This window comes from Oryx dammah, unplaced genomic scaffold, assembly GCF_014754425.2.
Source record: "Oryx dammah isolate SB20612 unplaced genomic scaffold, SCBI_Odam_1.1 HiC_scaffold_11227, whole genome shotgun sequence".
Taxonomy (NCBI): domain Eukaryota; kingdom Metazoa; phylum Chordata; class Mammalia; order Artiodactyla; family Bovidae; genus Oryx; species Oryx dammah.
This window is the reverse complement of record NW_024080620.1, coordinates 897,598-924,892: the sequence shown is the minus strand read 5'-3', so window position 1 is coordinate 924,892 and position 27,295 is coordinate 897,598. Positions and strand designations below refer to the sequence as shown.

Sequence of the window (27,295 nt, the reverse complement as noted above, 5' to 3'; positions counted from 1 at the left end):
ACACACACACACACACACACAGGGCTTCCCTGGTAGCTCAGATGGTAAAGAGTATGCCTTCATTGCAGGAAGGAGATCCATCCAGGTTTGATCCCTGGGTCTGGAAGATCCACTGGAGAAGGAAATGGTAACACTCTCCAGTATTTTTGCTTGGAGAATCCCATGGACAGGGGAGCCTGGTGGGCTACAGTCCATGGGGTTGCAAAGAGTCAGACATGACTGAGTGACTAGCATTCATACATACACACACACACACACACACACACACACACACACAATGCTATGGTCTTAAGGGAAGGGTATGAGAGAAAATAGAGATAAGAGCATGTTCTAAAGCACAGAAGCAATAAACAGCATGACATTCCCAAGTAGCTACAAGGAGTTCAGAGACTTAATAGTTCTTTTGCTTTGTAAAATAAAGAGTGACTGTGAGAAGTGGCAGGCTTAAAGCTGGAGAGATGGGCAGGAGTCAGGTTGTGAAGGGCCTTAGGCATTTAATGGAGGAGCGAGAACCTTATCCAGATATCCATAGGGAGCTATAGATGTTTTAGCAAGAGAATGGCATAATTGGATTTGAGTTTTAGATAGATCACTTTGGTTATTGTGAGGTTAGAGAAGAGCCAGATTAGAAGCAAAATACCAGCCAGCAGACTTCTGTGATATGATGATAAGATATGTTAAGAGCCTTTTTAGTGGAGGTAAGAGAGAAGGGAAAATATGAACCATATGTACCATATATGCTATATTCTATACATCTGAACTTTTGCTTTTTCTTCCTGCTATTCTTTATTATGCAAAAGTAGATCCTATTCTTCACCCTTGTCTTTGTTTTAAATCCTGGAATAATCTGGCTTTGTTTCTTCACTCTCATTATTTCACATTTTGTCTATACAGAGTTCTATATATTTGACACTTTTTTCATTTAACTATTTGTATATTTTTATCTTCTTATGGTTTTAGAATGCTTTTTATATCCCATTTTGTATAGTGATAGATATAAATAATAAGATTAACCTGTTTTCAAGAGATGAATATTTTAGGTTAGTTAGCCTGATATTTCTCACGCAGAAACCGTCTTGTGAATAAAAATTCACCTTAATGAAAAATTTAATATTTTGCATTCATTCTAATTGTAGATGGTTCTGTATTTTTCTAATAACAACTATTTCTTAATATACCTTTCCATAATGATTTTATCAACTTGAGCTTCATAAGCATTTCCTTTAGATTTTCATACTTTGAATATTTTCATCTGACTATACTATTTAACAATTTTTATCAAATTTATAACAAATCTTTCTTATGTACTCAAATATGTATTATCTTTTTTCCACTTCCAAATAACTATGTACAATAGATAGGGTAAGCATTTCCATTTTATATGTGAGGAAGATGAAGCTGGGAGAACTTAAGTGCTGTCCAAGGTTGTAAAAGAAATGACAGAGCTGGGGCCATGCCTTCTAATTCCATATCTTGTGATCTTTCCACCACATTAATCCTTAGATAGGCTACTAAATAATCTGAGTTGGTAGAAGGTGCAGTGTTAGTAGTGCTTATATTTTATAAAAGCATCTCAGTTTACTTTGACTTATATTTTATAGGATCATATGTTCCAGCAGAATATTCTTCCTTTAGAATTGCTGAACAAATTTTTACAAGAATAAGTACTGATGATGATATCGAAACAAATTCATCAACATTTATGAAGGAAATGAAAGAGGTACCTGATTTCAACTTTCCTTATGTTAAAAACATATTGAATTATCCTACTAATGGTCAATTATAACATAAGAAAGTATTTTTATATTAAAGCTTGCAGATGTGTTTATACTCCTCTACAAGAGCCAGAGGGCAGTCAAAGACAGCTTCCTAATTTCTGTCTTATGTGGAAATGGAAGTAAATGTTTTATTGAAAAATACAGCTTTAAAGAAAAAGCTAGTGTTATTGAATGATAAAAACATGCTTTCATGTTTTTATATGGAATATATAAAAGACTTCAGAAAGCAATGACCTGTTCAGAAACATTGTGCATAGTTAGGCTTGATTTTAAAATAAAAGATCACTGTGTTAAAAGGTTTTTTAAAAATCACCCTTTTTGTGCTCTTGTGGAATTTTCACTTCCTATGCCAAAGTATGTATCAGCACCTATTTTTGATCTGAGCACATGTCAAATAAACTTGAAGGGTTAAAGGAATTCAGTATAGCTTTTGGCCTATCTTTAGTAGGTATAGGTTATTGGATCATTGTTCAGTTGACTAATTTTCTTTAGATAGACAGGGAATAAAAGTATCATTTGCTCACTGTATGTGATATTTATATAATTATTTAGTATGTATTGAATAATGATGGGGGAATATAGCAATAGACTAGGTGCTTGAGTCATATTTTTAAATGGTCCTAGCTCTCAAGAAGCTTAGTCCCATGGAAAGGTAAAATGGCCATGATGGTTAACAGTTGTGTCATAACATAAGTCTGTATCAGGCATGATTTAAATTTATTTTACTCAGAAATCAATGGACTTGGATGCTTTTTTCTAAACATTTCTTTTCATTTTTACTGGCTACAGAATGTTTATGACAGCAATTGATTCATCATAGCTCAGTTGGTAAAGAATCTGCCTGCAATGTAGGAAACCCCGGTTGGATTCCTGGGTCAGGAAGATCCGCTGGAGAAGGGATAGGCTACCCATTCCAGCACTCTTGGACTTCCCTGTGGCTCAGCTGGTAGAGAATCTGCCTGCAGTGCAGGAAACCTGGATTCCATCTCTGGGTTGGGAAGATCCTCTGGAGAAGAGAAAGGCTACTCACTCCAGTATTCTGGCCTGGAGAATTCCATGAGGTGTATAGTCCATGGGGTCGCAGTGTCAGACATGACTGAGCTTCTCTTAAACAAGAAAATGACCATCTTTGTGCTTTATTTAAACATTTAATTCATTGCTTTATTTCACTGTATCTGATTCATCAATATTTTAGATAATGGTTATTTACTCTATGCATACGTCTATTTATGTACATATCAGCTATTCTATTGGAATTATTAGTAATGAGATTTTTAGAAAGAAAAGCAATGTATTAGTTTCTGCACAGCGGGTTTTCTCTGTCAAAATATATTTCAAATGAACTAATAAAGGAACTGGATTTTTCTTCATTTTTTGGTATAATAGTGACAGCTATTTGGTTGCAATGAATAATTTAGGAATTATATTTTCAGATAGCATATATTCTACATAATGCTAATGACAAGTCACTCATATTAATTGATGAACTTGGCAGAGGTACTAATACAGAAGAAGGTATTGGCATTTGTTATGCTGTTTGTGAACATCTGCTGAGCTTAAAGGTATTTTTCTCTATTTATTTTAAATACACTAATTTTGAGTCCTTTAAAAAATTTTTTTTATTGAAAGAAAAAATTTTTAAATTGTATAGTCTTTAAAATTGTATCAGTTCAGTTCAGTCGCTCAGTTGTGTCTGACTCTTTGCGACTCCATGAATCACAGCACTCCAGGCCTCACTGTCCATCACAAACTCCCGGAGTTCACTCAAACTCATGTCCATCGAGTCAGTGATGCCATCCAGCCATCTCATCCTCTGTTGTCCCCTTCTTCTCCCACCTTCAATCTTTCCCAGCATCAAGATCTTTTCATTTTTTTTTTTTTTTTAATTTATTTATTTATTTTTAATTTTTAGTTTACAATTCTGTATTGGTTTTGGCATAGATTGACATGAATCCACCACAGGTGTACATGCGTTCCCAAACATGAACCCCCCTCCCACCCCTCTCCCCACAACATCTCTGTGGGTCATCCCCGCGCGTCAGCCCCAAGCGTGTCATATCCTGCATCAGACATAGACTGGTATTTCGATTCTTACATGTTATTATACATGTTTCAATGCCATTCTCCCAAATCATCACACCCTCTCCCTCTCCCTCTCTTTTCAAATACATCAACTCTTCGCATGAGGTGGCCAAAGTATTGGAGTTTCAGCTTCAGCATCAGTCCCTCCAATGAACACCCAGGAATGATCTCCTTTAGGATGGACTGGTTGGATCTCCTTGCAGTCCAAAGGAGTCTTCTCCAATACCATGGTGCAAAAGCATGAATTCTTCAGCGCTCAGCTTTCTTCACAGTCCAACTCTCACATCCATACATGACCACAGGAAAAACCATAACCTTGACTAGATGGACCTTAGTCGGCAAAGTAATATTTCTGCTTTTGAATATGCCACCTAGGTTGGTCATAACTTTCCTTCCAAGGAGTAAGTGTCTTTTAATTTCATGGCTGCAATCACCATCTGCAGTGATTTTGGAGCCCCCAAACAGAAAGTCGGCCACTGTTTCCACTGTTTCCCCATCTATTTGCCATGAAGTGATGGGACCAGATGCCATGATGTTAGTTTTCTGAATGTTGAGCTTTAAGCCAACTTTTTCCCTCTCCTCTTTCACTTTCATCAAGAGGCTTTTTAGTTCCTCTTCACTTTCTGCCATAAGGTTGATGTCATCTGCAAATCTGAGGTTATTGATATTTCTGCCAGCAATCTTGATTCCAGCTTATGCTTCTTCCAGCCCAGCGTTTCTCATGATGTACTCTGCATATAAGTTAAATAAGCAGGGTGACAATATACAGCCTTGACGTACTCCTTTTCCTATTTGGAACCAGTCTGTTGTTCCGTGTCCAGTTCTAACTATTGCTTCCTGCCTACATATAGGTTTCTCAGGAGGCAGGTCAGGTAGTCTGGTATTCCCATCTCGTTCAGAATTTTCCACAGTTTACTGTGATCCACACAGTCAAAGGCTTTGGTATTGTCAATAAAGCAGAAATAGATGTTTTTCTGGAAATCTCTTGCTTTTTCCATGATCCAGCAGATGTTGGCAATTTGATCTCTGGTTCCTCTGCCTTTTCAAAAACCATCTTGAACATCTGGAATTTTGTGGTTCACGTATTGCTGAATCCTGGCTTGGAGAATTTTGAGCATTACTTTACTAGCGTGTAAGATGAGTGCAATTGTGCAGTAGTTTGAGCATTCTTTGGCATTGCCTTTCTTTGGGATTGGAATGAAAACTGACCTTTTCCAGTCCTGTGGCCACTGCTGTTTTTTCCAAATTTGCAGGCATATTGAGTGCAGCACTTTCACAGCATCATCTTTCAGTATTTGAAATAGCTCAACTGGAATTCCATCACCTCCACTAGCTTTGTTCGTAGTGGTGCTTTCTAAGGACCACTTGATTTCACATTCCAGGATGTCTGGCTCTAGGTGAGTGATCACACCATCGTGATTATCTTGGTCGTGAAGATCTTTTTTTGTACAATTCTTCTGTGTATTCTTTAGAGTAGGCAGCAAAGTCAAGGTGATAAAGCCAGAGGGTCTGATTAAACAGCCCACAATGCTACTTTCCAAAGGGCTGTTGCAGTTTATAATGTTATCAGCAATGATGAGGGAACCAAATTTACTGTCTTAATAAAAAAAGATATTTTAGTATATATGATGATATCTCACAATTTCTTTAATTTGTGTGTATCTGATTAATAGTATGGGCCTCCCAGGTGACACAGTGGTGAAGAATCCACCTGCCAGTGCAGGAGACACAAGAGATGTGGGTTTGATCCCTGGGTCGGGAAGATCCTCTGGAGTAGGAAAGGGCAACCTACTCCAGTATTGTTGCTTGGAAAATTTCATGGACAGAGGAGCCTAGAGGGCTACAGTCCCTGGGGTCACAGAGTTGGACACGATTGAGCAACTGAGTATGGGAGCATAAAATTTGAAGACATAATAGTTATTATGAACATCATCTCTAGCTTCTAAATAGTTTACTGGGATATTTTCTTGGAACTAGCCTGGTTTTCTAGTGGTTAAGAATCTGACTGCCAGTGCAGGGAGCATGGGGTCGATACCTGGTCTGGGGAGATTCCACATGCTGCAAGATAACTAAGCTCGTGCACTGCACCTCCTGAGCCTATGCACACTAGAGCCCGTACTCTGAAACAAGAGAAGCCACTGCAATGAGAAGCCTATGCACAGCAACTAGAAAGTAGCTCCCACTCACCGTAACTAGAGAAAGCCCACAGGCAGCAGTGAAGACCCAGCACAGCCAAAAATAAATTTCTAAGAAAAAATTTTCTTGTTGCTTTACAAATTTTATTTGTTTTATACCCCCTTTGATTTGTTTAATAGTTGAGATTTATTACATATTTTTCTGTCATGTACAAAACCATTCCTCCCCTTGCTAACTCCTTTCCATAACTGATAGTCATTTGCCAGTGAAATATTTTCTTTTTAATGTTTTACTATTTAATTTTTCCACTAATCATATATTTCATTTCTCACTGACATAATTAGTCATATCTGCTTCAGTAACTCTGAACACAGGGCAGGAAGCCACTGTGCTGGTCTTAAGTCACTTGAACCATCTCCATCAAAATCACCTAAAGTGCTTAGGGAAACTGCAATTTCCTGGGGCTCTAAATTACAGTTACTGATTGGGAATGTGAGGAGGATAAGCATCAATAATTTGCATCTTTAACAAGCTCCCCAGGGGATTACTAAACTTGAAGAATCATTGTACTAAGCAGTGTTCTCAACCTTTTTTTCCCCCTGTATAAGTACCTAACCCTAACTTAATGCAAATATAAAAGTAAAAACCTATGTAGTTTCAAATACCTAAGATAATCCACTGATTTCACTTTCCCTAAACTACTTATATGGGAGGAATCAACTTTTAAAGTAAAAATTTTTTTAAGTGAGGGAAATGTTATGATTTTGTTTGTGGGTAACTTCTCTAATAAATGATTACCTCAGTTAATAGTTATATTTCTGGTAAACTTCATCCTTTCAGTATCTTCAGATTCTTTCTTTTAGGATTTTTGCATTTGTTCTCTTTTCCATAATGTAACATACATGTGTTTGTGTAAACATAATAAATGTTTCCCTCATTGAATATAAAATTTCAAAACATTTTAAGATGAGTTGACATGTTAGCCTCAAAGTTTACCAGTTTCATTACATTTCTGTGAAGCCACTTAATAAGTTAAAATAAATTTTATGTTTAAATAGTTAAAAATTTCTAGTGCATTTAAAAATATTGATATTTATTATATGTTCTAGGCATTTACACTGTTTGCTACACATTTCCTGGAACTGTGCCAGATAGACGTTCTATATCCTAACGTAGAAAACATGCATTTTGAAGTTCAACATGTAAAGAACACTTCAAGAAATAAAGAAGCAATCTTGTATACCTACAAACTTTCTAAGGGACTCACAGAAGAAAAAAATTATGGTATGCATATAGAAATTTTATATATATATATTATATATATGTGTGTGTATATAAATGTGTGTTTATGCTGAAATACCATATATTCTCAAAAGATAAACTTCTTTCCTGTTTATTTGACTATCAGTCTAAGCAATTTTATCTTTCATTCTTTTGAATACTTCTGTGCTCTAAGACTGTATTTTTTATGTCAAATTCACATTTTTATGTATTAAGCTTGTTTCAAAAACATATTAACTGTAACTATGTAGAATTATAATACATGGGAGCCCCAGAAGTATGTTTCTACACTTAGGAAAATGTAATTTAGTTATACTTGAAAGTTATATACTGAATTGGAAATTATATATTTCTTAGACACTCTTTTAGTAATAAGGTCCTTCCTCTGTTTTCTTCAAATTTGGAGAACTTGGTAATTAAATCTTAAGTCTTAAAATGGAATATGTTACCAAATTATGTGTGTTCATAAAATTGGTTAGATATTTTCTATCTAAATCATTATGATACATGTAAAGTTGACAGACTCAGGGAATGTTCAGTTGACTTTTACCTTGTTGTTCAGTCGCTCAGTCGTGTCTGACTCTTCATGGCCTATGGACTGCAGCACACCTGGCTTCCCTGTCCTTCACCATCTCCTGGAACTTGCTGAAACTCATGTCCACTGAGTGGGTGATGACATCCAACCATCTCGTCCACTATCATCCCCTTCTCCTGCCTTCAGTCTTTCCCAGCATCAGGGTCTTTTCTAGTGAGCTGGCTCTTCTCATCAGATGGCCAAAGTATTGGAGCTTCAGCTTCAGCATTAGTCCTTCCAATGAATATTCAAGATGGATTTTGTTTAGGATTGACCGGTTTGATATCCTTGCAGTCCAGGGGACTATCAGGAGTCTTCCAACGCCACAGTTCAAAAATATTAATTCTTCGGTGCTCAGCCTTCTTTATGGTCCAACTCTCACATCCATACATGACTACTGAAAAACCATAGCTTTGACTATACAGACCTTTGTTGGCAAAATAATGTTTCTGCTTTTTAACATGCTGTCTAGGTTTGTCATAGCTTTTCTTCCAAGGAGCAAGTGTATTTTAATTTCATGGTTTCTGTCCCCATCTGCAGTGATTTGGAGCCCAAGAAAATAAAGTCTCTCACTGTTCCTATTATTTCCCCATCTATTTGCCAAGAAGTGATGGGACCAGATGCCATGATCTTCGTTTCCTGAACGTTGAGTTTTAAGCCAGCTTTTCACTCTCCTCTTTCTCCTTCATCAAGAGGGTCTTTAGTTCCTCTTAGTATTATTCCACTAGGGTGTGTCATCTGCATATCTGAGGTTATTGCTATTTCTTCTGGCAATCTTGATTCCAGCTTGTGCTTCATCCAGCCCAGCATTTCACATGATTTACTCTGCATATAAGTTAAATAAGCAGGGAGACAATATACAGCCTTGATGTACTCCTTTCCCAATTTGGAACCAGTCCGTTGTTCCATGTCTGGTTCTAGCTGTTGCTTCTTGATCTGCATGCACATTTCTCAGGAGGCATGTAAGGTGGTCTGGTATTCCCATATCTTTCAGAATTTTCCACCATTTGTTGTGATCCACACAAAGACTTTAGCCTGGTCAGTGAAGCAGAAGTCGATGTTTTTGTGGAATTCGCTTGCTTTTTCTATGATCCGGTGGATGTTGGCAATTTGATCTTTGGTTCCTCTGCCTTTTCTAAATCCAACTTGAACATCTGGAAGTTCTTGGTTTATGTACTGTTGAAACCTTGGAGAATTTTGAGCATTACTTTGCTAGCATGTGAGATGAATGCAATTGTGTTGTAGTTTGAACATTCTTTGGCACTGCCCTTCTTTGGAATTGGAAGGAAAACTGACCTTTTCTAGTCCTGTGGCCACTGCTGAGTTTTCCAAATTTGCTGGCATATTGAGTGCAGCACTTTCACAGCATCATCTTTCAGGATTTGAAATAGCTCAACTGGAATTCCATCACCTCCACTAGCTTTGTTCATAGTGATGCTTCCTAAGGCCCGCTTGGCTTCGCACCCCAACATGCTTCCTCTAGGTGAGTGATCACACCATTGTGGTTATCTGGGTCATTAAGTTCTTTTTGGTGTAATTTTTATGTATTTTTGCCACCTCTTCTTAATATCGTCTGCTTCTGTTAGGTCCATACCATTTCTGTCCTTTATTGCGCCTATCTTTGCACAAAATGCACCCTTGGTATCTCTCATTTTCTTAAAGAGATCTCTAGTCTTTGCCATTCTGTTGCTTTCCTCTATCTCTTTGCCTTGATCACTGAGGAAGGCTTTCTTATCTCTCCTTGCTATTCTTTGGAACTCTGCATTCAGATGGGTATATCTTTCCTTTCCTCCTTTGTGTTTCAATTCTCTTTTTCTCAGCTATTTATAAGACATCCTTAGACAACCATTTTGCCTTTTAGCATTTCTTTTTCTTAGGAATGGTTTTGATCACCACCTCCTGTATAGTGTTCCTCAGGCACTCTGTCTATCAGATCTAATCCCTTGAATCTGTTTGTCACTTCCACTGTATGATTTTAAGGGATTTGATTTAGGTCATATTCAAATGGCCTAGTAATTTTGCAATAAAGAATTCATGATCTGAGCCCCAGTCAGCTCCCGGTCTTGTTTTTGCTAACTGTATGGAGCTTCTCCATCTTCAGCGACAAATAATATAATCAGTCTGATTTTGGTATTGACCATCTGATTTTCATGTGTAGAGTCATCTCTTGTTTTGTTGGAAGAGGGTGTTTGCTATGACCAGTGCTTTGTCTCAGCAAAACTCTGTTAGCCTTTGCCTTGCTTCATTATGTACTCCAAAGCCAAACTTGCCTGTTACCCAGGTATCTCTTGACTTCGTACTTTTGCATTCTAGTCCGCTGTAATGAAAAGGACATCTTTTTGGGGTGTTAGTTCTAGAAGGTCTTATAGGGCTTCATAGAACTACTCAACTTCAGCTTCTTTGGCATTAGTGGTTGGGGCAAAGACTTGGATTACTGTGATATTGAATGGTTTGCCTTGGAAATGAAGAGATCATTCTGTCATTTTTAAGACTGCACCCTAGTACTGCGTTTTGGACTCTTTTTTTGACTATGAGGGCTACTCTATTTCTTCTAAGGGATTCTTCACCACAGTAGTAGATGTAATGGTCATCTGAATTAAATTCACCCATTCCAGTTCATTTTAGTTCACTGATTCCTAAAATGTCGATGTTCACTCTTGCCAGCTCCTGTTTGACCACTTCCAATTTACCTGGAAAGACAGACCTAACATTCCAGATTCCTAAGCAATATTGTTCTTTACAGCATTAGACTTACTTTCACCACTAGACACCCCCACAACTGGGTTTGTTTCTGTTTTGGCTCAGCCTCTTTATTCCTTCTGGAGCTATTTCTCACTCTTCTCCAGTACCATATTGGCACCTACTAACCTGGGGAGTTCATCTTTCAGTGTCATATATTTGCCTTTTCATACTGTTCATGAGGTTTCAAGGAAAGAATGCTTGCCGTTCCCTTCTCCAGTGGACCACATTTTATCAGAACTCCCCAGCATGACCTGTCTGTCTTGAGTGGTTCTACATGGCATGGCTCATAGTTTCATTGAGTTAGACAAGTCTGTGATCCATGTGACCAGTTTGGTTAGTTTCCTGTGATTGTGGTTTTCATTCTGTCTGCTCTCTTATGGATGAGGATAAGAGGTTTGTGGAAACTTCCTGATGGGAGGGACTCCCTGTGTGGAAAACTAGGTCTTGCTCTGATGGGTGGGACCATGCTCAGTACATCTTTAATCCAATTTTCTGCTGATGTGGTGTGGTTGTGGTCCCTATTGCAGAAGTAATGGTGACCTCCTTCAAAGGACTTCAGTTCAATTCAGTTGCTCAGTCGTGTCTGACTCTTTGCGACCCCATGAATCGCAGCACGCCAGGCCTCCCTGTCCATCACCAACTCCCGGAGTTCACTCAGATTCACATCCATCGAGTCAGTGATGCCATACAGCCATCTCATCCTCTGTCGTCCCCTTCTCCTCCTGCTCCCAACCCCTCCCAGTATCAAAGTCTTTTCCAATGAGTCAACTCTTCACATGAGGTGGCCAAAGTACTGGAGGTTCAGCTTTAGCATCATTCCTTCCAGAGAAATCCCAGGGCTGATCTCGTTCAGAATGGACTGGTTGGATCTCCTTGCAGTCCAAGGGACCCTAAAGAGTCTTCTCCAACACCACAGTTCAAAAGCATCAATTTTTTGGCACTCAGCTTTCTTCACAGTCCAACTCTCACATCCATACACGACCACTGGAAAAAGCATAGCGTTGACTAGACGGACCTTAGTCAGCAAAGTAATGTCTCTGCTTTTGAATATGCTATCTAGATTGGTCATAACTTTTCTTCTAAGGAGTAAGCGTCTTTTAATTTCATGTCTGTAATCATCATCTGCAGTGATTTTGGAGCCCCCCAAAATAAAGTCTGACACTGTTTCCACTGTTTCCCCATCTATTTCCCATGAAGTGATGGGACTGGATGCCATGATCTTCGTTTTCTGAATGTTGAGCTTTAAGCCAACTTTTTCACTCTCCTCTTTCACTTTCATCAAGAGGCTTAGTTCCTCTTCACTTTCTGCCATAGGGTGGTGTCATCTGCATATCTGAGGTTATTGATATTTCTCCTGGCAGTCTTGATTCCAGCTTGTGCTTCTTCCAGTCCAGCGTTTCTCATGATGTACTCTGCATATAAGTTAAATAAGCAGGGTGACAATATACAGCTTTGATGTACTCCTTTTCCTATTTGAGACCAGTTTGTTGTTCCATGTCCAGTTCTAACTGTTGCTTCCTGACCTGTACACAGATTTCTCAAGAGGCAGGTCAGGTGGTCTGGTATTCCCATGTCTTGAAAAATTTTCCACAGTTTATTGTGATCCACACAGTCAAATGCTTTGGCATAGTCAATAAAGCAGAAATAGATGTTTTTCTGGAAGTCTCTTGCTTTTTCCATGATCCAGCAGATGTTGGCAATTTGATCTCTGGTTCCTCTGCCTTTTCTAAAACCAGCTTGAACATCAGGGAGTTCACGGTTCACGTATTGCTGAAGCCTGGCTTGGAGAATTTTGAGCATTACTTTACTAGCATATGAGATGCGTGCAATTGTGCGGTAGTTTGAGCATTCTTTGGCATTGCCTTTCTTTGGTATTGGAATGAAAACTGACCTTTTCCAGTCCTGTAGCCACTGCTGAGTTTTCCAAATTTGCAGGCATATTGAGTGCAGCACTTTCACAGCATCATCTTTCAGGATTTGAAATAGCTCAACTGACTCAATAGCTCAAAGGACTTACCCCACTACAGTGCAGCTCCCAGGACTGTTGTGGTCAGTGCCCCTGACCCTTGGCAGGCCACTGTCGACCCATGCCTCCATTGGAGACTTCTGGACACTCACAGGCAAGTCTGGTTCAGCCTCTTGCGGGGTCACTGCTCCTGTCTTCTAGGTACTGGTGCATACAAGGTTTTGTTGTGCCCTCAAAGAATCTCTTTCCCCAGTCCTTTGGAAGTTTTGTTATCAAATCCCTTCAAAGTCAAATCCCCTTGGGGTTCTCAGGCCCTTTGCCAGGTTCCCAGGTTGGGAAATCTGTTGTGGGCCCTAGAACTGCAACAGTACAAGAACTTCTTTGGTATAATCTAAATCTAAGATAGTGGCAGAATACATCATGAGAAATGCTGGGCTGGATGAAGCACAAGCTGGAATCAAGATTGCCAGGAGTAATATCAGTAACCTCAGATATGCAGATGACACCACCCTTATGGCAGAAAGTCTAGAACTAAAGAGCCTCTTGATGAAAGTGAAAGAGGAGAGTGAAAAAGTTGGTTTAAAGCTCAACATTCAGAAAACTAACATCATGGCATCCGGTCCCATCACTTCATGGCAAATAGATGAGGAAACAGTAGAAACAGTGGCTCACTTTATTTTGGGGGGCTCCAAATCACTGCAGATGGTGATTGCAGCCATGAAATTGGAAGACACTTAGTTCTTGGAAGGAAAGTTATGGCCAACCTAGACAGCATATTAAAAAGAAGAGACATTACTTTGTCAACAAAGGTGGCAAGGCTATAGTTTTTCCAGTAGTCATATATGGATGTGACAGTTGGACTATAAAGAAAGCTGAGCACCGAAAAACTGGTGCTTTTGAACTGTGGCATTGAAGAAGACTCTTGAGAGTCCCTTGGACTGCAAGGAGATCCAACCAGTCCATCCTAAAGGAGATCAGTCCTGGTTGTTCATTGGAAGGACTGATGCTGAAGCTGAAACTGCAATACTTTGGCTACCTTATGTGAAGAGCTGACTTATTTGAAAAGACCCTTATGCTGGGAAAGATTGAGGGCAGGAGGAGAAGGGGACAACAGAGGATGAGATGGTTGGATGGCATCACCGACTCAGTGGACATGCGTTTAGGTAGGCTCCGGGAGTTTGTGATGGACAGGGAGGCCTGGTGTGCTGCACTTCATGGGATCACAAAGAGTCGGACATGACTGAGCGACTGAACTGTCCTGAACTGAAGACAGTGTCGTGGAAAGTGCACTCATCTTTTCCTGTGAGAACACCAAAATTGCAACTAGTTGCTAAACAACCATCTGTAGGAGAATGTTGGATCCTACCAAAAAAACATATCCTGTGTCCAAGGGCAAAGTAGAAGCTCCAACAAGATGATAGGAGGGACACAATCATGTTTTTTTTTTTTTTACAATCATGTTTTAAAATCAAATTTTCAGACTCGCCAGAGAGACTCAGAGGGAGCGAACAAACCTTGTATGCACCAGAACTCAGGGAAAGGAGCAGCAACCTCCACAAGAAACTGTGCCAGACCTGCTTTTTGAGTGTTTGAGTGTCTCCTGTGGAAGAATAGGACAGCAGTGATCTGCCACAGGGACTAGGACTCTGGCTTCAGCAGACCTGGGAGGCATGGCATATGCCATAAGTCCTCTTGGAGAAAGTTGCCATTAACCCCACTATAGAGCTGCCATGCAGATGACCTACAAACTGGACTTTTACAAATAATTTTCCCAAAATTATTTTAGCTATGACTGTTCTTTGTGAGAGTAAAAAAATCATCTTTGTTTTGCTATTTGAAATGGGAAAAGCAAATGTATAACTTAATTTGTATCAGATGTTTAATCTTTATAAGCCTCAGCTTCATCTATTAAATGGTGATATGTGTGGATTTGTGAGAATTAAATGAATGATCAAATATGAACTGTCTAGCACAGTACCTAGCAGTTAGTAACTTCTAAATAAGTGTTGATGTTGCTTCTATTGCCTCTAAAGCAATAAACTATTAGCATAAAATAGAAAATCTGTGAGACACTGATACAATAAAAATCTAAGAGCTTGAGAATATTATGGTATTTAAATTTCCATGGAGTAGTCACCTATCGTTATAACTTCTGAGAAATCCCTCTCTCATTAATCTACTAAATATATGAATACTTAGCTGTAAGCTTATCTGTGACTATACTTTCTTCTATCCTGCAAAACCCATTATGTCCTTTGACTTATAAACCAACTGAATTTGTAGCTGGAATTTCAGTGTTATTACTATTATCTGATTTTCTAATTACCTTTTTCCTTTCCCTTTCATATTTTCTGTCTCAGAGGTATCTTGAGAGGTGATTGATATTCTAATTTGTCTTACATGTCTTAGCAAGTAATTAAATCTAATAATTGGCAAGTTGTCACCCAGAACTTGGAAGAACGTAATTTTAAGAAGTAGTTCGCAAATGCCTAAGAAAGGAAGTTTAAATCTGTGAAGAAAAGATTAATACTGATTAACACAAACATAGCAAAACTGCAGGTAATAATATTGAAGTCCCATTGTTTATAATTTTAGGATTAAAAGCTGCAGAGGTATCATCACTCCCACCGTCAATTGTCTTGGATGCCAAAGACATCACAACTCAAATTACCAGACAGATTTTGGTAAGGAAATTTTAGCAATAAGAATTATTTTTCAAATTAAGAAAATACTTTTAGTGTACATGTTTATTATGGTCTTCGATCTAAATATATAATAAGTAATAATTAAAACATTTAAAACAAAAACCTATTTCCTAAATAAACAAAATCCTTTTTACTTCTCAAAACTTTTTTGGTTTGATGTATTATAACTGTCCGTAGAAAATCTACTAATAAAATAGGAGACAAAAGTTAAACAGTTCAGTTCATCTGGTACTTACTGCTACACTGACTTTATGATAAGAAAATAAATCTCCTTAAATAAGCATTAAAAATAAAAATCATGGTACTTCTCTGGTGGTCCAATGGTTAAGGCTCCATGCTCCCGATTTAGGAGCCTGGGCTCGATCCCTATTCAGGGAACTAGATCCCAACATGCCACAGTAAAGATTCCATATACTGCAATTAAGATTTGGAACAGCCAAAAAAAAAAAAAAAGAAAGAAACACTATGCACAACATTTCATATCTTTTAAAATAGTTTTCAAAGCTCTTGTATCCATTATCATATATAAGCCTAACTCTTCATGAAGTAGTTAGGTTTAATTAAAGATAAATAATAAAGTTTTCATTTTTACTTATGTTTTTACAGCTGAGGTTCACAGAGATTAAGTGATTTGCTAGGAAGCAGTAGACCCAACACTGAATTTACATCTGGTAACTGAAAGTTTGAAATCATTTTTTTTTGCATTGGGTTGCTTTATATTGTTTTAAGAATCCATCCTGTTCAGTAAACTAAACTAGGTGCAGTATAAATTTTCTTCAGTATTAACCTTTCTTTTATCTTTTACTCTTTCTTAACCTGCCTTCAGTTTTTTTTTTTTTTTTTACATCCATCAGTCTTTTGACCTCAGCTGCTTTTATGACTTTACTTGCCTAGTTAGTTATTCCATTGCAATTTTTCACCAGTGATTTTGGCAGTGGTCCAGTTCTGAAGAGCCTCTTATTACTTAGTTCTTCAGAATTCCTCTTGCCAAATTCCAATTATGGGCAACCTCTCCAGTAGTCTTCCAGTTTTTAGATTTCCTGATGCTGCTCAAAATATATTCAAGACAGGCTAATTTTATCCACTGCAAATTAATATAACTTCTCTTTAGCTGAATATTTTACTGAGTAATTCTCATTCTTCTACCTCTATGGTGATTACTTCTTTCCCTTCTTCACTGGTGCTTTCTAAGTATTCCTAAGATTTTACCATTTCTTTGTTTAGAATTCTATACTCTTGGTGATTCTCATCCTTTCCTCAGCCTCCATTTTCATTTCTTTTTGATTCAATCTATATATTTTTCTCCTTATTTCTTAAAACCTTAACTTATATTTTCTCTTCAGTAGGTCCAAAATTAAATTTCTCATCTTTTGAAAAACCTTTTCTTTTCTTCATTTTTGTATCTCCCATGGATTCTTAAGAGTCTATGAATTCTTCTTCTTAAGTACATCTCATTAGGACTATGCAGTAGCTTCCCTCTATTTTCTACATTTCTGCCACATTGAGTTACTTGTCATTTCATCATTTTGACCTGATTGTGTACCACATTTTCTAATGTGTTTGCTCTCTCTGTTTTCTCCATCTGGAATATCTTTCCTTCTAGGCTCTTCTATCCATCAAGATTCATTTTAAATGGGGCCTCCCTGGTGGCCCAGACAGTAAAAAGCTGCCTGCAATGTAGGAGACCTGGATTCGATCTCTGGGTTGGAAAGATCCCCTAGAGAAAGGAATGGCTACCCATATTCCATCCTATAGAAGCCTTTCTTCACCCAAGATGGAAGTGAACTTTCTTTCCTATGAACATTTTTATATCTCCCTTATGGAACTTTTCATGATTAATCAATTGCTTGTAAACGTGTATGTTTCACTGTAAGACTGAGCTTTTTGAGTTCCATTGTCATGTCAGGATGACATTTTTGTATTCCCTGTAGTCATAAATACAATTTATGGGGTCTTGAAAATAGATAATAATAGCTATAATTGTTGTTTAAATGGTAAATGGATAGTTGATCAATCAGTATATCAAATAGATGGATGAATCAATGTTCTATCTCATGGAGTTGTATGCAGTTTTTCTATAGTGACAGTAAGAGAGAGAAGAATTCCTGGCTATTGAGAAGGAGTTGAAAGGATTGTATTTCCCTTAGAGAATGGAAACTAAGTCTTTACATAAAAAGTTAAATTGAAAAAATACTGATTCCTTGATCTAGCTCAGGCAAAAAAGTGAATGAAGAATTTTCTAGTTGTACTCCCAACCCTGAAGGGAGGTATTCAAGAACTGAATATCCAAAGGTCCTCCAAAGTATTAGAAGAGTCCCATTTTAAGCATTAATTCTTGGGTATCCTTAAGTATAATTTGTTAAGAATTAAGGCATAATTTTAACTAGCTATTTGTGTTGCTTATTTTAAAAATGTAATTTATCCCTGAAGCTGTATTTTCTTTTAGACTCTAGCAATTTCTATATATGAACTCTCTTGAGGGACATTTTACTGATGACCCATTCTATCCACCAGTTTATCTGCTGGGATATTAAAGTAAGAGATAGCAGAGCAGTACTCTGAGTGACATTTAAAATTATGAACACTGCATAGTAATGAGCAGAATGTGTTTTCCCATAACTTTTCAATGATAAAGTGTTTGTAGGACATAATTCTGGTGGATTTTCTATTACGTTTTGGTGTTGTATTGAGAAACTTGAAACATTTAGCAGATATTTTTCATTGAAAAATGGGTTTCAAGGATTAGGATCTGTCATAAAGTAGTAAGTACTCATGAGAAATTTTATTCTCCAAAATAATATTTATTTTTTCTGGTATGTTATTCTCTAGTTGGATGGGACTGACTTATCCAAAAAAATTGGTTAACCATTGAATTCTTATTTCTATGAAAGGAGATAGAATATTGCCAAAATAAGAATCATATTTTAATTTTTATCTATATTTTTTCAATAACAGCAAAACCAAAGGAGTACACCTGAGATGGAAAGACAGAGAGCTGTGTACCATCTAGCTACTAGACTTGTTCAAACTGCTCGAAACTCTCAATTGGATCCAGACAGTTTACGAACATATTTAAGTAATCTCAAAAAGAAGTATGAAGCAGATTTTCAAGATTCAGAAAAGACTGAATAATAGTAACAATTCACATCTTATACTAATGAAATAATATATTAATATGAGGAACTTAGAATTCATTTTTCCTGTGAGCAAAAGAAAATATTTGCTAAATTTTATATTTTAATTGAAAATTACATTGTATTAACATCAGCATTATCATCTATATATTTTGTATAAGAAAATGTTTGTTATATAACTTAAGAAAGAAATGAGAACTATTTAAAGAACTGATTTTTATGTAAGAAAAAATCTAATGTGACACTTTTCTAATTTATGAAACTTCATGTTACAAGTTATGGTTTCACATGTTATCGTATATAGTTTAGCTAAAAGAAATCTTTCTTTGTGGGCCTGGAAATTTAGGTGAGGTTTTCTTTTACACTCTTATTTGGAACCAATATTTCTTTTACATTCTTATTATGAGTCAATAATTTCTTAATTAACGCCATCAAATTCCAACAGTGGATACATCTTAAGTTTGTTAGAATATAATTGAGAGTTTTAAAGTATTCATTTTGGCATTCAGTATAGTTCTAAAGGTTGAAATTCATCAAATAGGTATTTCGTAGTGCAGCGAGTGTTTCTGGAAGGAGTAATTACCTAATAGCTAGGTGTTCTGTTTTCTACTTGCCAACCCCTTCTCTTTTCCAAATTTTCATTTTTCACCATCTTTTTTAGGTGAGTAACCAAGGGAGCAGAAAGATAATATTGATATGTTTGCCTTAATTGTTGATTCACAAGGAAACATGTAGAATTGTTTTTGCACAGGCATGTGGCTCACACCACCTTTTAGAGTTTACCCAAAGTTTATTCTATAAATGGACAAAAGAAAATGGAAGACTGTCAGTTGTTCAATAACTGCAAAGAGCTTCTCAAACACCTTATTTCTGCAGTTCCATCTCAGTAAAAGACTTAGTCACATAATCTCAACCCAAAGGCCTAATATGGGGAAATTATTAAATAATTTTAAAGTACTTTTGTTAATATATGCATATTTTATTTTACAAAATGTCATAATTTTGACTTTATTAAACTCTTAGTATTCTAAGTACATATTAGTAGCCAGGTATACTGAAAAGTTATAATCTGAATGACACACATTCTTTTTAAAAAAAAAAAATTACTGTAAATTAGTGTTACTACTTACATTAGATATATGTTAAATGTCCTATTAGACTACTTATATTTCCTATAATCATGTTTTATAAATAGAGCTCCACAGTATTTGAACTTGACTATTAGCCACATTTTAATTCACAGCCTTTGAGATGAATTCTATTTTGTGTGGTCATTCATAAAAGCAGGTAGATAATTTAGACTTGTGGCAAGTTTCTAGGAGGCACTGAGGAGCTAAAGGGCATCATACACTGTTTAGGAGGGCAGGGAAGAAAAGGAGGAAGCAATAAAAAAGTCAGAAGGGGAGCAGGGCTGTGGAAGAAAAGGCAGCAGAGACAAGTGCAAACTACTAAATATGCTAAATATCATTTTCTCAGATGTTATTAGCTTCCCTTTACATTTAATGCCAAATTAAATTCCACCAGACTTTTAAGAAATTGTTCATCATTTAGAGCTTTTGATGTGAAAACTGTAGCCAACTGATTAATCTCTTTTATTTTAGATTTGAAGTACTGAAATAAAAATGGGTTTATGTCTTCTTAAAATTAAATTGCTTTTTCTTCAATCATTTTGTGTGTAGCAGAAGCACATGAAAAAAGCAAGTCAGATGAAGATAGAATTATTAAGTCATGGTGCTATAGGACAGAGGTGAAAGGTAGGGAGACGATCCATTCTGTAATTTTCAGGTCTATTTGCTCTCCTTTTTAGTACCTCTTCGCCTTTGTCTGTCTCTAGATTATAGATCATTATCTCATAATCCAGTCTTTTAAGATAAATATTCAAAATGTTGTAGCAAACTCCTTGATAATCTACCTCAAAGCCATTCTTTTTGTCTGCTCCACCTTTCTCCTCACATAAATTAATCTTTCTCAAGTCTAGGGCTAAGGTACATGAGAGTAGAGGTAAAAAGCAGCTAACCTTCATGCCTGGAAAGTAATATATATATTTGTTTATTTTAAAATTTACATCCAGTAAAATTAAATTTTTGTTTAAGTCTATAATTTAATGAATTTTGGCACATTTATGGATTTGTGGAACCACTGCCACTGCCACAATCAAGATGCAGAACAGTTCAGTCACTACCAGATGATTCCCTCAGTACTAGCCCTTTGTGGCCAAATTCTTCCCTGACCTCTGTCTTCACTGGGAATGGTTAAGGATTTCCTCCCTATAATTTTGTTTTTATCAATCAGGTAGCATGTGACCTTTGGAGACTGGCTTCTTTTACTGAGCATCATGTACTTTAGAATTTATCCATTGCTAGCTGGTATTCCATTGTTTGTATTGAATATGTACCATGGTTTACTCACTCACTCACTGAAGGACATTTAGGCATTTTGTTTTTGACAATTACAAATAAAGCTGTTATGAACATTTGGATAGAGATTTTTGTGTGTGTTGTTGTTTTTTTTTTAATCAAATATTTATTTTTATTATAAATCACTTGTTTACAAAACAGAAACAAGTTCACTTATTAAAATTTCCTGAAGATCCCCTGGAGAAGGAAATTGTAACCCACTCCAGTATTCTTGCCTGGAGAATCCCATGGACAGAGAAGCCTGGTAGGCTACAGTCCACGGGGTCGCAAAGAGTCGGACACGACTGAGTGACTTCACTATCACTAATTTAGTGGACTGGCTCTGTCATATTGTAAGTATACATTAAACTTCAAGAGAAGCTGCTAAACTCTTTCCGAGAGGGTTTATACCATTTTGCGTTCTTGTCAGCCATGTATGAGAGGTTCACATGTTCTTTAGCACTTGTCAGTTTTTTAAAAAAAATTAGCCATTCTAGTAGATGTGTAATGAGTAATGCATTTAAGATATTTTAAAGTTATTCTGATCATTCTTTCACAAGCAGTGATTTTTAAAACTCTTTTTTCCAAAATTATTTTTTAGCTGTTTTTTTAGTTTAACCCCTCTTGGTAATACATTAAATGTTTCCCTTCAAGCGAAAGTTTCAGAGTAAGTCTTACTGTAAAAAGAAAAAAAAACTACTGAAAAATCTAGTTCAATAATATTTACTATGGAACAGACAACATGCTGTGTGCTAGGTACACAAAAGATGTCTGACCTTGAGGTAGACTTCAGGTGTAGTTAAGAGAAAAAAAGCACACATAGAAGGGTTGGAATACCATGTGATAAGTACAATAGTAGAGGAAAATAAGAAGGTTAATAGCACCAAAAAATGTTTGCAATTTGTGGCTCAAGGGAGTTTAAGGGTAGTAAAATATGTCAAGTGCTCAGGAACAGAGAGCACTTTAGTTAAGGATCACCATGTGTAAAAGCAAAAAGATGTGACACCAGAAGCAGTTTGGTTTATCTGGAGGATAGAGTGTATATGAGAGTGGCAAAAGGTTGAAGAAGGTGCTTTATATAGTTTCTCCTTTAGATGACAAAAGAGTTTGCTGGAGAGTAGAAGAGGATGGTGGTAGTAGAGGAATAACATGATTAGATTTTTCTTTTGAAAGATCGTCTGGGTGATAGCATTAATGGTTTGGAGATGTGTGGTTGAAACCAAACAGATGAGATAGTTTAAGAAACTTTTAAATAGTGCAGAAGAGAATTGATAATTAAGAGTAGAAACAGTGAGAATGGAGTGAGAACAGGTGTGTTGTGTGTGTGACAGAATGAAGTGAGAACAGGTGTGTGTGTGACAACGGAGTGAGAATGGGGGGGTGTGTGTAAAGGAGACTGAACAGTGAGAATGGAGTGAGAACAGGGGTGTGTGTGTGTGTGTGTGTGACAGAATGGAGTGAGAATGGGGGGGTGTGTGTGTAAAGGAGACTGAACAGTGAGAATGGAGTGAGAACAGGGGTGTGTGTGTGTGTGTGTGTGTGACAGAACGGAGTGAGAATGGGGGTGTGTGTGTGTAAAGGAGACAGAACAGTGAGAATGGAGTGAGAACAGGTTTTGTGTGTGTGTGTGTGTGTGTGTGTGTGTAAAGGAGGAGAATGGAGATGGTGGAGCAGAGAAAACATTGATCTGAAAGATATTAAGGAGATGTTGTGCTGATTAACCAGATTAATGATTCATGACTTATCTGATTTTTTAGTGAGGGAAAGATGTTATTGGGTGAAGTGTCTGTTTGAAAAAGAAGCATTAAATCCTAACCCCCTGCAACTCAGAATATGACTTTATTTGGAAATAGGATCATCTCAAATGCAGTTAGTTAAGATGAGATCATACTGGAGAAGGATGGGCCCCTTTATGACTGGTCCTTATAAGATTACTATGTGAAGACAGAGACTCAGAGAACACCATGTGAAAATAGAGGATTGGAGTGATACATCTACAAGCCAAGGAATACCGAAGATTGCTGGGAAACGAACAGAAATTAGGAATAGACAAGGAAGGATTCCCCTCAGGATTCAGAGGGAGTGTGGTTCTACTAACACCTCAGTTTGGACTTCTGGCTCCAGAACTATGAGATAATAAATTGCTGTTGCTTTAAGCTATCTAGTTTGTGTACTTTGTTATGGCAGCCCTAGCAAATTAATACAGAAAGGAAGAGTCAAATATGATTCTATCAACCATGTTGAGAAATATAGAAATAATAATTCCAGTAGAAAGACATTTCAGGGAATTCTCTTGTGGTCCAGTGGTTGGTACTCAACCCTCTGAATGCCAGGCTCTCAGATTAGGTCCCTGGTTAAGGAACTAAAATTCTGCAAGCTGCATGACCTGGCCAAAACAGAAAAAAAAAAGATTAATGTGATTATTTTTTTACTTCATATTAATATATATTTTCAACCAAAAAAATTAACTGCCTTATATGCTACTGGTAAAATTTTCAAATGTGAATATATTGTGTGTTGTTTGAACTTCCTGTATATTTATTTATGAGCTTAAAATATGTACAATCATAATTAAATATAGTTTCAGTTCAGTTCAGTCACTCAGTCATGTACGACTCTTTGCAACCCCATGAACTGCAGCACAACAGGCCTCCCTGTCTGTCACCAACTCCTGGAGTTTACCCAAACTCATGTCCATTGAATCGGTGATGCTATCCAACTATCTCATCCTCTGTCATCCCCTTCTCCTCCTGCCCTCAGTCTTTCCCAGCATCAGGGTCTTTTCAAATGACTCAGCTCTTCGCATCAGGTGGCCAAAGTATTGGAGTTTCAGCTTCAACATCAGTGCTTCCAATGTACAACCAGGACCGATCTCCTTTAGAATGGACTGGTTGGATCTGCTTGCAGTCCAAGGGACTCTCAAGAGTCTTCTCCAACACCACAGTTCAAAATAATTCTTTGGCACTCAGCTTTCTTTATAGTCCAACTCTCACATCCATACATGACTACTGGAAAAACCATAGCCTTGACTAGACGGACTTGTTGACAAAATAATGTCTCTGCTTTTTAATATGCTGTCTAGGTTGGCCATAACTTTCCCTCCAAGGAGTAAGTGTCTTTTAATTTCATGGCTGCAATCACCATCTGCAGTGGTTCTGGAGCCCGAAAAAATAAAAGTCAGCCACTGTTTCCACATTTATGTGCCATGAAGTGATTGGGACAGATGCCATGATCTTAGTTTTCTGAATGTTGAGCTTTAAGCCAACTTTTTTCACTCTCCTCTTTCACTTTTATCAAGATGCTCTTTAGTTCTTCTTCACTTTCTGCCATAAGGGTGGTGTCATCTGCATATCTGAGGTGATTGATATTTCTCCCAGCAATCTTGATTCCAGCTTGTGTTTCTTCCAGTCCAGCGTTTCTCATGATGTACTGTGCATATAAGTTAAATAAGCAGGGTGACAATATACAGCCTTGATGTACTCCTTTTCCTATTTCAGTTCAGTTCAGTTGCCTAGTTGTGTCCAACTCTTTGTGACTCCATGAATCACAGCACGCCAGGCCTCCCTATCCATCACCAGCCGTGAAGAGATACCCCACGTCCAAGGTAAGAGAAACCCAAGTAAGACGGTAGGTGTTGTGAGAGAGCATCAGAAGGCAGACACACTGAAACCATAATCACAGAAAACTAGCCAATCTGATCACACGGACCACCGCCTTGTCTAACTCAATGAAACTAAGCCATGCCACGTGGGGCCACTCAAGATGGGCAGGTCGTGGTGGAGAGGTCTCACAGAATGTGGTCCACTGGAGAAGGGAATGGCAAACCACTTCAGTATTCTTGTCTTAAGAACCCCATGAACAGTATGAAAAGGCAAAATGATAGGATACTGAAAGAGGAACTCCCCAGGCCGGTAGGTGCCCAATATGCTACTGGAGATCAGTGGAGAAATAACTCCAGAAAGAATGAAGGGATGGAGCCAGAGCAAAAACAATACCCAGTTGTAGATGTGACTGGTGATAGAAGCAAGATCCAATGCTGTAAAGAGCAATATTGGATAGGAACCTGGAATGTCAGGTCCATGAATCAAGGCAAGTTGGAAGTGGTCAAACAGGAGATGGCAAGAGTGAACGTCAACATTCTAGGAATCAGCGAACTAAAATGGACTGAAATGGGTGGGTGAATTTAACTCAGATGACCATTATATCTACTACTGTGGGCAAGAATCTCTTAGAAGAAATGGAGTATCCATCATGGTCAACAAAAGAGTCCGAAATGCAGTACTTGGATGCAATCTCAAACATGACAGAATGATCTCTGTTCGTTTCCAAGGGAAACCAATATTACAGTAATCCAAGCCTGTGCCCCAACTAGTAATGCTGAAGAAGCTGAAGTTGAACTGTTTTGTGAAGACCTACAAGACCTTTTAGAACTAGCATCCAAAAAAGATGTCCTTTTCATTATGTGGGACTGGAATGCAAAAGTAGGAAGTCAAGGAACACCTGGGGTAACAGGAAAATTTGGCCTTGGAGTATGGAATGAAGCAGGGCAAAGGCTAATAGAGTTTTCCTATTTGGAACCAGTCTGTTGTTTCATTTCCAGTTCTATTGCTTCCTGACCTGCATACAGGTTTCTCAAGAGGCAGGTCAGGGTGTCTGGTATTCTCATCTCTTGAAGAATTTTCCATAGTTTATTGTGATCCATGCAGTCAAAGGCTTTGGCATAGTCAATAAAGCAGAAATAGATGTTTTTCTGGAACACTCTTGCTTTTTCAATGATCCAGCCAATGTTGGCAATTTGATCTCTGGTTCCTCTGCCTTTTCTAAAACCAGCTTGAACATCTGGTAGTCCATGTGTTTACATATAATAAATAAGCATTTCTATAATTCAACCCTGTGATGCACTTAAAGGAATAAAAGTGAAAGGAGAGGAAAAGCGACTGATCTCATTATATTGTTACTTTGCTATTTCTATTCTGTTCTTAAGAAATTTAAACAATTGTTTTATCTTACTATAAAACTGAAATAATACCCTTTTCTTATGAACTGTCAAAATTTTGATAGTTCCCAGATTGTAGATAGACAGTGAGAATGGATACTATCTTCCAGTATCTACTGAAATGATCTAAATGCAGTGATTAGGTGAGGAACAAATTCTCATTGCCAAGGACTGTGAAGCACCTAAGATTTTCAACTTACATGCAAACTAGCAGTTTAGTTTCCCGTGTTATCATGTTTGCTGTCAGAAGACAAAAGACTAGGTCAAAGGACTTCATTACTAGTGGTGAAGCATGAAGCATGAGCTTCTTGTTTGTTTTGGTTCCACATACTCCCATCATCAGATGTGTAATTGTCTGGGTAGATATGCACAGAGTAGATTGGTGTTATAGCTGAAGAACCCCAAGCTTTCAAAACTCCAGTCCTTTAAAATGAATTGTAAGCACACCTGCTTGACCATTTATTTCCCCAGAGGAAAACATTACCTTTATTACATTAGACACCATGCAAACCTGCCCTCTGCTCAGAGGGAGTCACTATCTCTATTTTCTAAGGCTGCTCACTATACAAGCATCCTTAAAAAGATAGTCAAGAGTAAGGCAATCAATTCCTCCGCTCATAACATGAGAGACCCATGGAGAATTTTCTCCCAGTTCTCATCTTCCAACAGTTGACTTCTCCCTAGTTATATAAAGAGGGGTCTAATACTCTAGATATTAAAGAAGCACAGAACTAAAAAACTGTCATAGAATACACTGTTGTTTTTTTAAGATAACAAGTTCCTTTCTTACCAAAGAGTATGAAGATTTAACTAATGTGATGTTGGGTCAAAATTGTTTCTTTATTTGTATTAAAATACATATAATTTGGGGGTGGATGAAATGGGTGAATGTGGTCAAAAGGTGCAAACTTTGAGTTGTAAATATGTCCTGAGGATGTAATGTGCAGCTTGGTGGCTATAGTTAATACTGTATTGTATATTTCAAAGATGCTAAGAGAATAGGTTTTGAGTTCTCATCACAAGAAAAACTGTAATGTGTGATGATGGACGTTAACTGGACTTATTATGGTGATTATTTCACAGTATATAAATTTATTGGATCATTATGTTTATACCTGAAACTATTTAATGTTATATGCAACTATATCTCACTAAAAAACTACTGCTAGTCTAGTATTCAGAGGTATCATATACCAAAATACTCAAGCTCTCTGTTGTAATTTAAAGCTAATTATTTCCAGACGTAATACATTTCTATCATCCTACTCCCAGCACTTTAGTTGACTAATTCTTTGCCTTGTATTTTTTGTGACCATGGCTGCTACAGAATTATAAATTCTCTTAAGGAAGGGATCACCTATTAATTTAATTAATTATTCTCTACTACCAGGCACTGTGTTTTATTTGCAAAGTAACTCAATAAACGTTTGTTATTATGAATGCAAAATATAAAATAATATTTACCTAACCTAGTACTCTTGCCTAGAAAATCCCATGGACAGAGG

The 27,295-nt window shown here is 37.3% G+C and overlaps 1 protein-coding gene across 1 annotated transcript in view; it reads left to right on the top strand.

The window, feature by feature from the left end:
• The window catches only part of LOC120861089 (mutS protein homolog 4-like), an 86,059-nt gene extending 65,185 nt beyond the window's left edge, over positions 1-20,874 (top strand). The window contains exons 16-20 of the mRNA XM_040236752.1: positions 1,602-1,720; positions 3,212-3,340; positions 7,106-7,280; positions 15,155-15,243; positions 18,220-20,874. Coding sequence (XP_040092686.1) covers positions 1,602-1,720; positions 3,212-3,340; positions 7,106-7,280; positions 15,155-15,243; positions 18,220-18,396 — 689 coding nt within the window. The 3' untranslated portion in view covers positions 18,397-20,874. The remainder of the gene's footprint in view (positions 1-1,601; positions 1,721-3,211; positions 3,341-7,105; positions 7,281-15,154; positions 15,244-18,219) is intronic.
• The last annotated feature ends 6,421 nt before the right edge of the window (positions 20,875-27,295 follow it).